Here is a 17,940-nt window from a genome sequence, read left to right as displayed (position 1 = left end):
CTTTGGGAAGAAATCAATTAAAAAATGTATGCAAAGCCCTTAGCATAGTGCAGGTGCATAGGTCACAGAATCCACTTACTAAACATGTGATTATTTCTATTAGTAGTGTATTGGTCTGAGGAACATAAAAATTTGCTCAGAAGTGGAGGATGATTATTGAGGGTATCTCTAGTTTATGGCTGCCATTTGATATGCTGTAGGTAAATTGGTTTTCCAGGATCACACAGTAACCTAATAATCAAGAAACTAGGCTTCTTTACCCACCAGTCAAGTTCTCTTTCTCTAATTCACCTTTGCATCAAAGTCAAATAAATATTCAGTGATTTCAGGATGCCAACCATGCTTCATTATTAGCATCTAATTCCTTAAAACAAAATCATCTACTCTTGATTGCTGTTGTGAGAAAGCAATAAGACTTTTTATCAGTTAAGCAAATATTATATTGTCAAATGTGCTCCAAGTATCTTCATATAATTCTCTGTGTTTTTTTATTAATATGCCATTAGTACAGATTAGTACGCTGAAAATTTTCTCTTTTAATATCTGGTGATACTATTCATACTTCTATCTATGAAAGTCACAGAAAGTATCCATTTAGTTCTCTAAATTTTATCACTCTGGAAAGTTGACAGGAACATGTCACTGGCATTGGAAACATAGGCAGAAATTTGAATCAACAAAATAAGTAGAAATTAAACAATTTTTTAAAAATTCAGATCAATAAAAGTATCCAAGATTAATTCAAATGAAAAGAGTAAACTGCAAATGTAGTCAAACTACATCTCAGCCACAATTTTATTTCACTGGATACAGGACTTTCAAGCAGTAGTTTGTTAAAGCAGCTTTGCTTGGTGCTATGATTTGGATGCTCTTTGTCCCCTTAAAGGTCTATGTATTAGAAGCTTGGTTCCTAGGGTGTTGGTATTGGAAGTGGTGGGACCTTTAAGAGGTAGACCTAAGGTCAATTAGGAGTGTAACCTTAAAAGGGATTGTAGAACCCCAATCTCTCTTTGGCTTCCTGTGTGGAGCTTTGACTTCTTCTTCCCTCGCATGTCCTACCATTTGTCATGGAGACCTTGCACAGACAGCACCAAGCTCTTTGGAGTTCCAACTTCCAAAACTATGAGCTAAATAAACCTCTTTTTCTTTTTCTGTAGTCTGCCTTAAGTATTTCATTATAAAATAGAAAACAGACTAATAAACTTGGGAAAATGGGAAAGGAGAAGACCTTGGTTTTGTTATTTTTAAACAATCCTACATAAGAAACACCTTATAACAGTTATAGTCATATCCTTAGCTACAGCTAAAATTATGTAAATATTCTACGTTCACAGAAAATGCTTCTTAGGGAGAAAATGGTACTGCAGTTTTGTAAATTGTGGCAAATACACATTACATAAAGTTTCTTATCTTAACCATTTTACGTGACATTGACATTACCACCATCACCACCATCCACCTCAAGAATTTTCTTTCTTGTAAAACTGAAACCATATTCCCATTAAATGCTAACTCCTCTTTCCCTCCTCCCTCTGGCCTCTGGAAACCAACACCATTCTTTCTCTATCATTTGCAGTATCCTAGATGCCTCAAGTAAGTGGAATTGTACAACTTGTCTCTTTTGATATGAGCTTATTTCACTTGGTGTAATGTCCTTAATGTTCATCTTTATCATAGCGTGTATCAGAGATTCCCTCCTTCTGAAGTCTGAATGATGAACCAGTGGGTGTATAGGTCGCATTTAACTATGTAGTCACCTATCAATGGACTCTGGAACTGATTTCATGTTTTAATTATTGTGAATAATACTACTATGATATAAACCTGTGTGTTCAAATATCTCTTCAAGATCATGCTTTTGATTCTTTTAGGTATAAACCGAGACATAACATTGCTGAATCATATTTTTAACTATTTAACAAAGTGCCATACTGTACAACTTATAGTCCCTCAAATAGAACATAAATATTCCTGTTTCTCTACATCCCACTAATTCTTGTTATTTTCTGTTTTATGATAATCGTGTTCCCATATCAAAGCCAAATGTAATGCCTTATGATTTGTTTCCATTGAACATGAAGTTAATTGGTATATGGTACCAAAATAGCTAAATGTCAACAGACAGCATTTTCATGCCCTCCGATTGCTTCTTAATCAAGAAGAATACTCCAGCATTCCACATGATTGTGGAAACTACCTCTATATGAAATTGTATTTCTATTTTCTATTTCTATTAAACTATTTCTGTTTCTAATCTATAGTGGATGTAGCCTTGATCTACTTTTCTGAAGTGAGTTAGATGCTTCCAGTGAAGCATTGATACATTTGCTCATTGAATTCATCAATTTGTCTTTTCTGGTGAGATTTCTTTCATCTTGGATTTAACAGGGAAGTGGGAAATGAGGATAGTAGCTCCAACAAGATCAAACCAAAAAGATAATACTTAACAAATATATAACACTTACATGTGGGTGCTATTTTCAGACTTTTACATATATTCACTCACTTAACCCTCTAATAACACTATGAGTTCAACTCTTTTTATCATCACTCCTATTTTCAAGAATGAGAAAACTGATAGGTAGATTTCTTAGGCAACAATTTTCACATCAGTTAACAAGCGACAGAGCCAGGATTTGCACCAAGCAATCTGGCTCCATTGCCCATACTTCTTCCAAATGGGGTCAAAAATCCCTTTTAGTAATCACACTTCAACAACTTTATTTGAATCAGTCATCAAAATTATAATTCTTGGGCTATCTTGCCCTGTAAATGTTCCTTCAAGTTATATATACTATATGCCCCAATTGAAAAGCTCAACTAAATAAAAAAAGCCAACCCTTAATTTATTGCAGTGCCATTTTCTTGGATCTCAATCTAATCTTTCCAAAAATATGCTCTTTGTATTTTTTAGTGAACCCTTCTCCCCTGCTCACACCCTAAATGTCAACATACCACAAATTTCACTCTCTGTTCCTCTTGGTTTACCACATCAGTGTGAAGAGCATTCGTAGCCATTTAGAATGTGTGGATGACTTGCAAAATATTTTTTTTCTTCAATCTGTATGTCTTCTCCGAGCTCCAACTTCCTTCTAGCTACATTAGACAAGATGCCTCTTAAGTTTCTCAAACTTTTCATTTTCTAAGCAGAATTCATTACTTCCATGTACACATGGACCTTGGATTTGTATAGACAAAAGTCAAAGTTATGATTCGGCCATGGACTACCTATGTAGCTTCGGGAGTTAGTTAATTCTTCTAAACTTCAGTTTTCTCAATTCTCAAGTGAGGAAAATATCACCTATCTCAGAGAATAATTGACATAATTAAAAGAGATGAAGCACATAAACCACCTCGCTTATAAGGTTCAATGAAAGTGCTCCTAATGAATACCACTGTGTGTCGCTGTAGTCGCTGTAACACCAGTGGTTAATACACCAACTTAGTACCTTGTTAATGACATCACCACCACCTTGTTCTCCAGGACAGAACCCTTGGTGTCTTGTCAACAGCTTTCTTTCTCTTGTTGTTCTCACAGAATCACCCTAGCCCTCTTTTCACCGTGTCTCTTGAACCTGGCTCTCTCTTCCTCACAATTTACAGTTCTCACAACTGAAAATAGTACAATAGTCTCCAAATGGCTGTCAGGTAACTTGTCCTACCCATGCAGTTTCCTCTCTCTATACTGTGAGGGGAAAATAATTTCACATTGAGTATGTGTTTCTTCTTTCAAATAATGTATTCTATCTCCCTACCTTGAGCCCATGCAACTGTTTGGTTACATTCAAAGCCCTCTCATCCTACTCTAAGCTTTTTGTGACAAGAAACCCTGATTTGTACCATTTCACCCTCACCATGGCCAACTTCAAGCTACCAGTGTGATGTCAACCAACATTCAACATATCACTTTCCATTCCGTGGTACAGAATAAGCTGGCTTCAGCACACAGTCTCCTCAGACTCTAAGCTCAAGGCATGTCACCAGAAACATTCAGTCTCCTCCATAATTCTGTTCTTGCATACATACTCATTTCCTGGCCAATAATGAGGCATCTGCTGGTTCCTACCTACACATACTATTTATTTATTTTTTGTTGTTGTTCAATCCATTTTGTTCTGTTTAATAAATTATGGTTAGTAAAGTATGATTGAATTCTTCAAGAGTCAATAAAAAGTTTGCTTTGGATGTCTCATCAAATTCCCCCAAGAAGTGCCAGTGACTCATTTCCCTCACATTTTCTTTAGCATTAGGGCACAACCTCCTAGATGTGGTGACATAATTTATCTGTCTGTATATATGTGCTCTCATTGAGTAGTTATGAGGGAAGCCACAGAGCCCAGCCTGGTACACAGCAGAAAATTCATTTCATTGAATAGCTGATGAATGAATGATTTGAAAAATTAAACCCTCAAACTACTGACTTCCTCATCAAGTCTTCATGGTACCTGGTTGGTCTAATGCAGTTTTTTAAAGTGATAGGTTCCAACTAATTGTAAAATTAGAGATAAAGTCATAAAGATGATAATATGTGGAACATTACTGGGTACATCTGAGAACACAGAATTGTACTACAATCGCTAGGTTATTTAATTATGTATGAAAAATTATTTTTTGTTTACCTTTCTTTGCACTTAATATTTTCAATCTTATTTTTTTGATTCAAAATTTGAGTACAAATGTTCAGTTGTCTTGCTACATAGTTCACTGTGTTGATAAAGATTACCTCTAAGTGGTACCTTTCTAAAATCTCTACTTCTCCTGGGTGCTAAGTCAAACTTGTCCTTACTTTTGTGAAAGGGACCTGATTTAAATCAAAGCCTGATTTACCAAGAATGTGGATTTCATCATTGAAATCTAGTGACTCCAAAAGGCCAATGTATAAGGTAAATCTGAATGGTGGTTCTTTGCTTTGCCCTCCCCACCTCCTTATTATACAGACTTACTTAATAAACTTTAGCCTACATTCCCCAGAGGAAAGATTAGGTGCAAATGATTCCCTTGCCTGCAGCTGTAAGTAGTTTGTAGATCTGTGTGCACATCAGAGAAGGCATAGCATCTGAAAGCAGAAGATGTCTGAGAGAACGTGGCCCTGTGGAAATACCACTCCTGCTTCCATTCTCATCTGATTCCACCGTGATGCAGTTTAGCGTCTAATGCTTGGAGATAAATAAATCAGTGCCAAAATATATCTGTTTTATTTAACTGTGGTAAACCTGTATACTCTCTGACATATGACTGTCAAATAGGAAAAAAAAAAAAAAGTCATTTTCTAGTATTTCAGTATATTTGTGTTTTACTTTGAAATTGTCTCACAGATTCAAGGACTATAATTCTAGTTTCATTTTACTATTTTTTTTTCACACACACATACTCTAACAGATAGTGTCTTATTTGCTTACTTTCCCACCTTTACCGGCCAACTTAATTAATGGCCCACAGTTTCTCGAAAGCACCAACTTGGCTCTTCTGTGCAGCTCTGCATGTCATATGCCTTCGTTATCTTCCCCTCTAGATTTTTACCACAAGTTGTTTAACAACCATGATCTCCGAGGGTGGAAAAAAATGAAGTGCAGTTGAAAAGGCAGTTATGCTGAAAGATAAACAGAGCAATATGACTTATCAAAATGGGTACAATTTTTTTTGCTTAATGAGTACAATATACAGCCTTCCAATATATACACAATGGGGAAAAAAAGCTTTATAACATATCAAGTATGCCACATTATTTCAGACATAACTGTATAGGATACATATCTAGGCCTGAGAGTGTAGATAACAAAATATAAGTGCTTTGCCTGTCTAAACATGTTAAATAAATGAGAATTCACTATCACATTCCAATACATTAGAAGATGTACTTGCATAGTTAATTTTTCTTTTTAATGCACCACACGTGATCATTTGAAACGCAGAGCCAGAGTATACCTTAGTGTTTGAAGACAGGGTTCTTTTCATTTAAACAAATCTTTATTTAAATAAGCCTTTTTGAAAAGGATCTTTGCCATATCTTCTTTTCAGTAAGTTCAATCAGGGTAAATGGAGATAAAGAAGCTACATTATAAAGAATATTCTATAAGATCACTCAGGCAAAGTAAAAAACAAAAAAACAAAAATGGCAGTCATACTTCCTAGAATTTTATTTTAGTTTTCTAGATTTCTAATTCACTTGTTTTGTAGTTTCAGGCATCTATTGTTGATATAATATTGATATAAAAATAGGTATATAATATATATAGAGAGAAGAATGGTGGGAGAAGTAGAGAGGGATGGAAAAAGAAAGAAAGAACTTCTTCCCTAAGACACAGTGCTCCTCAGAAATCAATTTCTGCAGTTGTGTCCCTACCATGCTGGTCTTCAGGCACTGTACCAATATAATAGCGTGCTTCATGATCAGGTACGCTCGACAAAGCAGACAGTTGACAAAACTCTACAGATGACATCTACATTATTCTTAGTCTTCTACTCCCAATCACTAAACAACTTAAGGAATCCATTTCTCCACAGAGGCAGGCTGGGGAGCACAGCTGTGGTCTTGATCAAACACCCTACCCAGCAGAAACAGATGTGCACCATATGAGAAGGTGCTCTTGACATCACGTTAGCCCACAGCAGCTGGAGAGTCCCATGTCAATTCTGTCTTCCTCTTCCCTTTTTCTTCTTAATAGGGGGTCAGCTGTGGTGCACAACGACAAAGGCCATCTCTGAGGGTGAAGAGCTAATTGCCTTTGTGGTGGATTTTGACTCAAGGCTACAAGCTGCCAGTCAGATGACTCTCACAGAAGGGATGTACCCTGCACGCCTGCTGGACTCAATTCAGCTGCTTCCTCAGCAAGCGGCCATGGCTTCTATTCTGCCTACAGCTATTGTCAACAGTAAGTGCTGAGTGCTACAGCCCAGCTTTGTGGAGGTGAGGGCTATTTATGGGGGAAAAAATATCTACTGACAGGCAGCCAGGGACATACTTTTTTCCTCCACTATTGTGGCCTCATTGTATCGTGTGTGTTTGTGTGTGTGTGTGTGTGTGTGTGTGTGAGCACATGTATGTGTGAGATTTCTTCTCATGGGAATACAAAAAAGAACACTTAAATTCAACCATTTCAGGTTGGATGCTGGATTCTTAAATGTCACACACAGAGAAAAACTGACATTCTAAACTAGTTGAATAATATTCATAGCTACCTAGCTATGAGAAGCCCAGCAGCTTTCACTGATGTTTCTATGGTAGAATGATTTTAGTATTCTTTAAGAGACATAGAGTTAAAAACACAAAAGAAAAAAATGCAAAACACCAAATCAAATTTTAATTATATACACTAATGGAAAGGAAGTATAGCCTGGGTGATTTTTTCAAAAGGAAATAAAGAAAAATATATGTAAGTTATGAATATTTTATATGGAGAATTTGAAATTATGCTCTGGGAAATTTACCTTTGTGATCTTATTGTATTAAAATGAATATTGAGTTTAGTTTATATTCCTTGAATACACAAAGTGGCACTTTTTTTTTTTTTTTAAGTACTGGGAATTGAACCCAGAAGCATTCTCCCTCTGAGCTTTCCCAGGCAATTTTTAAATTTTAAGATGATCTCACTAAGTTGCCAGGCTGGCCTTGAACTTGTGAGTCTCCAGTCTCAGGCTCCTTTGTAGCTGAGATATAGTCATGTGCCATCACTCCCAGCCAAAGTGGCACTTTATATGATAGAAAAGCAGTGATCTAAGAGTCACAAGACCTGTATTCAAGATAAATCTTTTTGTGGAGCTCTGTGAGAAAACATGAGTAGCGTTCACATTTGAAAAAGAGAATGAATACTAAATAGGCAAGCCAAAAAAATACATTTAATCAAAATTCTCCTTGAAGTTTCCTGAGACTCTGATATAGAACAGAAATCTAGAGATGGTAATGAAATGTTGAGATGTCCAAAAGTAAATCATTCAATGATAATTATTTTCTTACTTTAACAGCATTCTTTAGAGTAAATAAATAAAGTGGGACTACACCAACCATCTGGGCCATGTAGTCACGTTAGATATGTGGAATCTCATATTTCTGTAAGAAATGCAAAGGAACACTGGGAAAGCAGCAACAGGCACCTAAAACTTGGCAGAAACAGCTAGACTTGTAATTTATGAACGATTGATTTATAGTTGGTGGTGGATTCCATGATATGCCTCTGGATGGTGCTCCGTTTCTCTACCAAAGGGCCAAGTCTGTACAACACAGTGTCAGATTGGGTCACACATAGGTGCTCCAGCCTCAAGTCATCATCTCTCCTGCTTCTGTTCTGTATATAGATGAATGAAGCCATTACTTTCACAGAAATGCTGACAAGAAATGGAGCACAAAACAACTTTATCCATCTGCTCCAGCATCTGATTGCAAAGTATCGATTATTTCTTTCATTCATCTCTACTTCCTTAACATTAATTTTCCTTCCTAAGTACCTCTTTTGCCATTGAGGAATTATGGAAGAGTATTTAGGCCTAGATTCCCATCCCACTTGAACCACATCTGTGATTAAGGACAATTCCTTAACCCTGGTTTCTTTACCTATTATTGGATGAGGGTTAAAACACAAAAGGAGTAACTTTCCATGAGTGAAGACAAGAGTGTTACATCTCCCAGCATGACTTAATACAATTGAAATGATGGTGAATTGCAACTCAAATTCTGTCATATGGCACTTTAGATTACTGCAATTGCCTCCTACTGGTCCAAAAGTCTTCCTTCCAAATTTACAACCTTCAAAACTAGACTCTACTGCTGTTTCTATAATTCTCATTCTGTCAGACTCTTACTTGAAATTACTCAGTGCATGTTCACAATCATTGGGAGAAAATCTAAACTTCAGATAGTCTGCAAGATCTTTCATAGTCTGTCACTGCTTTCTGCAGTTTCTTCTTTCCAGTCCCCTGGGAATGCCTTTTGCCTCAACATATAGAATAGCTTCTCAGCCTTCATCCAGACCCCTCTTAGGCTACCATGGCTTTTCCTGCACTGTTCCCTGGATCAGGAAGATCCCAACCTTTTTCTCTCTATGACTAACTTCATTTCATCTTTACACCTCAGCTTAGGCATATCATCAGCTTTCCTGTAAGACATTCTCTATTCTCCTCCTCCTGCCAGTCCCTGCCCCCAACAACCTAGCAAGCATCTCTTTCCATGCCCCAGAAAACCATCAGAAACCTCCACTGGAATAACTCATCAGGCTGTAATGTAACTGTGACCCCTTGTTTATTCACCCCAGCAGACTGTAAGCTCCTTAATGAAAACTGTTCAGTCTCTCCTTTATGTTTTATACCCAGCCCAACATAGACTCTGACACACCACAGGCACTCCGTAATCATCGAATGAACATGTGATGTCAAGGCTTGGCATTGCATCTGTGTTTAGTCTAGTCATCAGATGTTTACCTTTAAATCAATCAAATAAACCAATTTGCATCACTATTTATAAATGAATATTTTTCCAAACCATAAATACAACTTAAAATTAATGTTTTGTTCTTTTAAAAATGGAATCCACTATAGTACTATTTTATTTTTTAACTTTACTTTTTATTGTTTCTTTTTATTGACACATGACAGTAGAATCCATTTTGATAAAATTATATAAGCGTGGAATATATCTTATCTAATTAAGATCCCATTTTAATGCTGCTAAACAACCCCTAGATGGAGTTGCCAATACAATAGTGTGATATCACATGACTGGGATTCTACTTAGAATGAGATATATTCCATGTTTGTATAAATATACCAAAATAGATTCTACTGTCATGTATAACTAAGAAGAACAAATAAAAATTATGGTACTATTTTCTAAAGAATTTGTGGGAAGCTGAATTGCAAAGTATAACTTTTCTTTAAAAAGCCTTGTCCCAGACTACAGAACAACATCCAAATGGTCCTCATCACTGTCTGTCTGATTGTCTAACTCAGAACCTGAGAGCAGACGTCTAAGAAAAATTGAACCAAATTCTGCTTTACCCTTGATTGTCTCCAAATGGACAGTAGCTAATGTGGCTCTGTGTTTTTGCCTACAGAAGATATATTCCCTTGCAAGTCCTGTGGAATCTGGTACCGGAGCGAGCGGAATCTGCAAGCCCATTTGATGTACTACTGTAGTGGGAGGCAAAGAGAAGCTGCTCCAGTGTCAGAAGAAAACGAAGACAGCGCTCATCAGATTTCCAGCCTATGTCCCTTCCCACAATGCACAAAGAGCTTTTCAAATGCCCGAGCTCTGGAAATGCACCTGAATTCACACAGTGGTAAGGGCACTTCTATTTCAGCTGTTGCTCTAGGATCTTCTATTCTTTCTATACATACAACACATACATATGTCTCACCTCATTTTGTATCTGTCTACCTACCTATCCATCTATATGATCTATTTTGCTGAACCAACCAGTATTATCTGGGGCCATGGATACTCAGTACATTTCACTTGGAGAACTTGAATCTGATTTCTTTTCTACCACAGTCTCAGACTGCAAGACAAATCATTCTGCTTCTTCAGTTGAAGCAAAACAGCATCATTTTCAAATGAAAGTCTCAATACCCTTTGTATATTGTCATTAACATTCATTGCTTCAAGTGTCAAGTGATCTTTGAAGACTAACTATAGTGTTTCCTATATGGTAGGGAAGAAATGGTAGGTACATTAAAATAAGCATTTGTTACATTGAAATAAAGCTGTTATTTTGATAGATACAATTAAAATCACATTCAAGGAAATTAACTTTTAAATATGGAACTATAAAACATCTTTGACTTCCAAAGTGTGCATTGTTAGAGTTTAGTCTGTTTTATGACATAAAGATACTTTTAGTAATGTTTTTAAATTCCTTTAAGAAAAAAGAGGGTGAAAAATAAGTTTTTTAAGTTACCCTTAACAGCAAAGTGGCAACAATGCCCATTTATTTTGGAATTATATGCCAATTATCATTAGTTTAATCTCATAGCATCCTAATTCTCATATTTTCCTAAACAAATCAAATTAGTGACATTTACAGAGTCATATTTACTTTAAATATTTTTAGGAACATTTCTGGATGGAGCATACTAGAGTTTGGAAATCACAGTTCCTCAATACCTCATACAAAAGTTGTAGGACAATTCTGGGTAACTTTCCTGACTATTTTCACCTAGGTTAAATAGTTTAAAAACTGAAATGGTGATAAGATTTTTTAAAAACTAGCTCCTATTTCCAATGTTCTAATGCAGTGCAAACCTTCATCTTTGCATCTGTAAAAGTATTTTCTTTTCATTCACCTTTTCCCTTGCCCTACAAATGAGTTGCCTTCACACAAAAGATTTAGCAGGGTAGGCAGAAATAGAGTGGTTGCTTCCACTGGGGACTAAATTCATGCACAAAACAGAAAGAATATCAATAGAGGGTCTTTTCAGCTAACTTGAAAAATGAGTTTTGGTTTAGTTAAGGAGAAAAGAATAGTAATTAAGTACCCTTTTATCACTACAGGATTGGATACCTTTGCCATACATTCTGCTTATTAGTATAAAAGTCAATTCTCAGTTTAGAGGGCAGAGAGAATGAGTCAAGTCCAATTTAAACTTATGAAGACAAATGGAAACTACCAACCACAGTCCATGGTGATATTCACAGTATTTAATAACTGATTTTAAAGAAGGTAGTGATCAATCAACACAGAGACCAGTCAAAAATGTTCACACTAGTGTACTGTTGTTATCCAGTCAAATATTAGCCCTGGATGGAGCTAAACCATGTTCAGCAAAACTGGTGAATAGGATTCTGGATTTATAACAAAGATAAATTAGGAAGTTATTAAGTACTTTACAAAGTGGTTCCTATTTTAATTCTTTTGAATAAAGATGTAGTATCTTACTTACTTGCACAAGCGTTTTCAATAGCAACCTAATGAATACTCATTGCTCCCTACTGTAGAAGGTTAATGGATTAGGAATTATAGAACCAAAGTCTTAGGCAGGGCTCCATCACTTAATATTTAATGGCCAAAATCAATTCCTTTAGCTTTGTTGAGTTTATTCCCTGACTCATGGATTCACGGAATGGAGGTAGTGACACTTATCCCATCTCTATCCCATAATACTCATGGAAGTGCTTAAGAAACTATTACTATCTCATGTGTCATAAGAAAAAAAAGTTAATATCACAAATGAGATTCTGAAAGATTTCAATTTCTATTATGTTAGAAGACATTAGTCATTAGCAAGATTCCTGTCATTAGAAAACCAACACGTGTGGTTCTCAGTGTTTTTATTTTATGTGTCTCTCCAGGAGTGAAAATGGAAGAATTCCTGCCCCCTGGTGCTAGTCTAAAATGCACCGTCTGCAGCTACACTGCTGATTCCGTGATCAACTTTCACCAACACCTGTTCTCCCATCTCACTCAAGCTGCCTTCCGATGTAATCACTGCCATTTCGGCTTCCAGACTCAGAGGGAGTTATTGCAGCACCAGGAGCTCCATGTCCCTAGTGGAAAACTTCCCAGAGAAAGTGACATGGAGCACTCTCCAAGTGGAACTGAAGACAGCTTACAGCCAGCCACAGACTTGTTGACCAGAGAACTCCCGCAGAGTCAAAAGGCCATGCAGACTAAGGATGCGAGCTCTGACACAGAGCTGGACAAGTGTGAAAAAAAGACTCAGCTCTTTCTCACTAACCAGAGACCAGAAATACAGCCTGCAACAAACAAACAAAGCTTTTCATACACGAAAATTAAGTCTGAGCCCTCTAGCCCAAGACTAGCCTCATCTCCAGTTCAGCCTAATATTGGACCTTCTTTCCCTGTGGGCCCTTTCCTATCTCAGTTTGCTTTCCCCCAAGATATCACAATGGTCCCTCAAGCTTCAGAGATCTTAGCCAAGATGTCTGAGTTGGTGCATCGGCGACTGAGGCACGGAAGCAGTAGCTACCCTCCTGTAATTTACAGCCCCTTGATGCCCAAGGGGGCTACTTGTTTTGAGTGCAACATAACATTCAATAATTTGGATAATTATCTAGTACACAAAAAACATTATTGCAGTAGCCGATGGCAGCAGATGGCCAAGTCCCCAGAGTTCCCTGGAGTTTCAGAAAAGATGCCTGAAGCTGTGAGTCCCAACACTGGCCAGACATCCATAAACCTTCTCAATCCAGCTGCTCATTCTACTGATCCCGAGAACCCACTTCTTCAAACATCCTGCATCAATTCTTCCACAGTTTTAGATTTAATTGGGCCAAACGGGAAGGGCCATGACAAGGACTTTCCTACTCAAGCCAAGAAGCTCTCCACCTCCAATAGCAGTGATGACAAAATTAATGGAAAACCTGTTGATGTGAAAAATCCCAGTGTCCCCTTAGTAGATGGGGAAAGTGACCCAAATAAGACTACCTGTGAAGCTTGCAACATTACCTTCAGCCGGCACGAAACATACATGGTCCATAAACAGTATTACTGTGCTACACGCCATGACCCTCCACTAAAGAGATCTGCTTCCAACAAAGTGCCTGCCATGCAGAGAACCATGCGTACACGCAAGCGCAGGAAGATGTATGAGATGTGCCTACCTGAGCAGGAACAGAGACCTCCACTGGTCCAACAGCGATTTCTCGATGTAGCCAACCTCAGCAATCCTTGTACCTCCACTCAAGAACCCACAGAAGGGCTAGGAGAGTGCTACCACCCAAGATGTGATATTTTTCCAGGAATTGTCTCCAAGCACTTGGAAACTTCCCTGACGATCAACAAATGTGTTCCAGTTTCCAAATGTGACACTACTCATTCCAGTGTTTCGTGCCTGGAGATGGATGTGCCCATAGATCTCAGCAAAAAGTGTTTACCCCAGTCTGAGCGGACAACCACATCTCCCAAAAGGCTGCTGGACTACCATGAATGCACTGTGTGCAAGATCAGCTTCAATAAGGTGGAAAACTACCTGGCCCACAAGCAGAATTTCTGCCCAGTCACCGCACATCAGCGTAATGACTTGGGCCAACTGGATGGCAAAGTGTTTCCGAATCCGGAAAGTGAACGGAGCAGCCCTGATGTCAGTTATGAGAGAAGCATAATAAAATGCGAGAAAAATGGGAATCTGAAGCAGCCTTCCCCCAATGGAAACTTATTTTCATCCCATTTAGCAACCCTGCAAGGCCTAAAAGTCTTTAGTGAGGCCGCTCAACTCATTGCTACAAAAGAAGAAAACAAACATTTGTTCCTTCCACAATGCCTTTACCCGGGAGCAATAAAGAAGGCAAAAGGAGCAGACCAGCTTTCTCCATATTACGGCATAAAGCCAAGTGATTATATTTCTGGTTCTCTTGTCATCCATAACACTGACATAGAGCAAAGCACAAACGCAGAAAATGAATCTCCTAAAGGCCAGGCTTCCTCAAATGGGTGCTCTGTGCCAAAGAAAGATTCTCTGCCACTGTTGCCCAAAAATAGAGGCATGGTAATAGTGAATGGTGGACTGAAACAAGATGAGAGACCTGCCGCCAACACCCAGCAAGAGAACATTTCCCAGAATCCTCAGCATGAAGATGGCCACAAATCTCCCACGTGGATCTCTGAGAACCCATTAGCTGCGAATGAGAATGTCTCACCAGGAATTCCCTCAGCAGAGGAACAGTTGTCTAGTATAGCAAAAGGGGTAAATGGCTCCACGCAGGCCCCAACAAGTGGGAAATATTGCCGGCTGTGCGATATCCAGTTCAACAACCTTTCAAACTTTATAACTCACAAGAAGTTTTATTGTTCATCACATGCAGCGGAACATGTCAAATGAACTAACTAAATAAATAAACATCAGTCACCTTTGGTACCAGTGTTTAGTATGTTGTTCTAACCAGTCCAGAAAAAAAAAAATTAAAAAAAAAAAGCTGTTTGAATTACATCTGGGCAATCAGGAGATAATTCATTATGGCTGAGTTGAAGACTTAAGATGTAATTTCATTACAGTCCATTAGTAAAGTGTATTATTGGTGCCATTTTCAAAAAAAATTAATTTATTTTACCAGCAGTATTCATAGCTGTGGTTATGTTATTTTTTATTTAAAAACTTTATATTAAAGTCATTTGTAATGTTATTGTATAGTTATTGTGTAGCACATATGGTTTGCACTGTATAGTAGCTTTTAAAGAAAATAGTCACAAACAATACAGAAAAGCATTTTAGAAATAGCTTCAAAAGCACTTGTGTATCTTGATTTTTTCTTATATGCTGTTGCAGATATATGTATATGCTAAAATATAACTTGCAAAGATGTTCTAAATACACATGCTATAAGTTCGCCTTAAGATTTCAATTCTTGGATAATCAGGCCCCGTTTGCACTTTATATTTTAGCAGATACAGTCTCTTAGTCACTAGGCTTTGCATTTGTATGTAGCCGTATGTTTCTGTCCATTTTCTTAATCTTAAACATGTATGTTAAATGAAGATGGCAATTTTTTTCTTGTATAGTACTTGTATTTTCTTTCGCTGATGCAGCTCTGTCTCAATTTTTAAACCTTTGCTGTTAAATGCAATACTTTATAAAGAATGAACAAAATTACTGGAAGCAGTATTGTAATGAGGTAGTATTAATCAGTTTTATCTTTTGAAAGGCACAGTCTAAATTGAAACCCTAAACTCAATGCTGCAAGTATGAATTTAATTCATATATAAGATCTATTTAAATATAAGAGTAGCAATACTGCACCTGGTGATCACAAAGATAATGTTCTACTTCTGATAGAAATAATTTCTCAACAAATGTTGTTACTATGCATGTATATGGATGGAATAAAATTCCAGATTGTTGGAGAAGTTTGGCATCCTTTTTCAACCTTAGGTACCACGGGAAATTACCGAGGACGCACATATCACATACTAAATAGTAGCAGCTGAGGGTCAATTATAAATTCTGCTGCCAGATTAATCACTCTTGGTATTCACCATGGGACACAGTTTCCCATTCCCTCTGTTTAATTCAGTGGTCCTCAATTATAGTCAAGGGATGACAACCTAGAATACCTAAGGTTGTTACACACACAAACATGAAGATGGCCACAAATCTCCCACGTGGATCTCTGAGAACTCATTAGCTGTGAATGAGAATGTCTCACCACTTTCTCTCTCTCTCTCTCTTCTCTCTCTCTCTCTCTCTCTCCCTCTCTCTCTCTCTCTCTCTCTCTCTCTCTCTCTCTCTCTCTCTCTTTCTCTCTCTTGCACATTAGAACTCCAGACCAAACCCCAACACATTCTGACTTAATAGATTTTAATATTCTGTAGAGGATTTAAATACCACAGAACAATCTAAAGAACTAATATAAACCATCACTCTTTACCACCCTTCCCCCTACTCAAATGATACAATCATCCAGCCCCAAGATAAAATAGCTCAACATATGTTTTAATATTAAAATGAAAACTGAAAATCAAATCATTGCGGAATCTGTGAACACTATTAAAAATATATTAATCCAGTGGAATTCTTTCACTTCCTGGCATAACTAAGAGATTTTAATTGCCCAAACTCACAAAGTTCATGAGTAAGATTCAGAGACTTGGGTCTTGCTCTGATCATATGTCCACACAATGCTCCTTTCTCCACTAAACCAGAAGGTGAATACTGAGGCAGGTGATCATATTGATGTCACTTAAATGTGTCAGTGTCTGATTTGTGACTTAAAATAAAGACAATCTTTTCTAAAAGGAAAAGATAAGCCCCCTAAAGACTTGAATGCCTGAATTTGGACTGAGAAGCTTTTGAGATTTTCCTGGCCTGACACCCCCTATGAGACTGCTGCTTGGGTCGGGGGGCGTTCACGACCACCTTCTCCTGGCTGTGACCACTGCTCCCAAACTACCCACTCTGGTGGGTAGTTTCTCCACTTCTGGAGAAAAGACGCTGCTTTTCCTTTACCATGCAAGCATAGATATCAGACATGCCACACTCTAACAGTATGTCCTCGGCATTCAGGAATGATGGAAGGGAGAAGCAGTGGAAAGGATACCTCTCAATAGTGTCACCATCCCAGAGCTAACCTCAAGTTTTCTTAAAGGATGGTCACCTGACCCGGCTTCTTCATGTCTGCTCCACGCGTGGACCCACACCTCTCTGTACCCTAAACAATTTTACACCTGAGTCCAGAGAGAAGCACTTTTTCCTCTTTCTAGCCTCAGGTCTACTTCCAGAAACCTCACTCCACACTGTTTGTATGTTTGATTCCTTTAAGGAGCTCCCAGCATAAAATACTAGCCACAGAAGACCCCCAAAGACATCAGAACATGCAGGTGAGTGTCTGTCTACTTAAAACCTGAGGCATCGAGAGTCACTCCAATACTTTTTACACAGTGAGTTTACTGTTTGGGGCCTCTTTCCATTTTCTCTGCAAAACTGCTTAAAGAAGAACATATATAAGGTAGGTCAACCGACAGAATAAAAGTAGAAAATATAGGCAAAGGGCAATTTAATCCATGCTTAGAAACATTGCCCTACTGGAAATTTTAGAATCAAACAGCAAAAAAACCAAGACCTATTATTTTATATGCAATATTTTCTCTTAATTTATGAACTCACTGAGATTCTTGAAATTACCATATCTCATTTTCATTCAGAAAAATGTCTTTGTTTTGTCATCCAGTAAAGTTAATAGTCAAATGAAAAAAAGTGTTGGTTTTTTTCATAATTAAAGATAGTCTTGTCTCAATTCTTTCTCTCTCCTCCTCGCTTTTCACACTCTCTCTTGCGCGTGCTCTCTCTCTTTTCCTCTCATTTTCTTTCTTACCCTGCAGGGAGATACTCTGTTTGCTTAATAAACCCTGTCATGTGAAATAAAAAATAGTCTTGTCTCAAAATAAATTCAGTCTTTATTCTTAAAACTCCAGTTTGCTTAAAGTGGTTTTAAAAGATGATTTCCTAATTATCCATGTTTCCATTTATCAAAATTTCAAAATAATCTCACTTTAGGTCATA

The 17,940-nt window shown here is 37.6% G+C and overlaps 1 protein-coding gene across 3 annotated transcripts in view; it reads left to right on the top strand.

Moving 5' to 3' along the window:
• Positions 1-14,886, top strand: part of Zfpm2 (zinc finger protein, FOG family member 2) — a 419,792-nt gene extending 404,906 nt beyond the window's left edge. For 2 of the 3 annotated variants that reach the window (XM_047561111.1, XM_047561096.1), the window contains 3 exons: positions 6,666-6,872; positions 10,044-10,268; positions 12,278-14,886. In XM_047561111.1, the coding sequence (XP_047417067.1) occupies positions 6,666-6,872; positions 10,044-10,268; positions 12,278-14,766 (2,921 nt within the window). In that variant the 3' untranslated portion in view covers positions 14,767-14,886. The remainder of the gene's footprint in view (positions 1-6,665; positions 6,873-10,043; positions 10,269-12,277) is intronic. The other variant, XM_047561101.1, reaches the window with a different exon arrangement.
• Positions 14,887-17,940: the final 3,054 nt, after the last annotated feature.

This window comes from Sciurus carolinensis, chromosome 1 (genome assembly GCF_902686445.1).
Source record: "Sciurus carolinensis chromosome 1, mSciCar1.2, whole genome shotgun sequence".
NCBI classification, from domain to species: Eukaryota; Metazoa; Chordata; class Mammalia; order Rodentia; family Sciuridae; genus Sciurus; species Sciurus carolinensis.
This window is presented reverse-complemented; position numbering and strand designations above follow the sequence as displayed.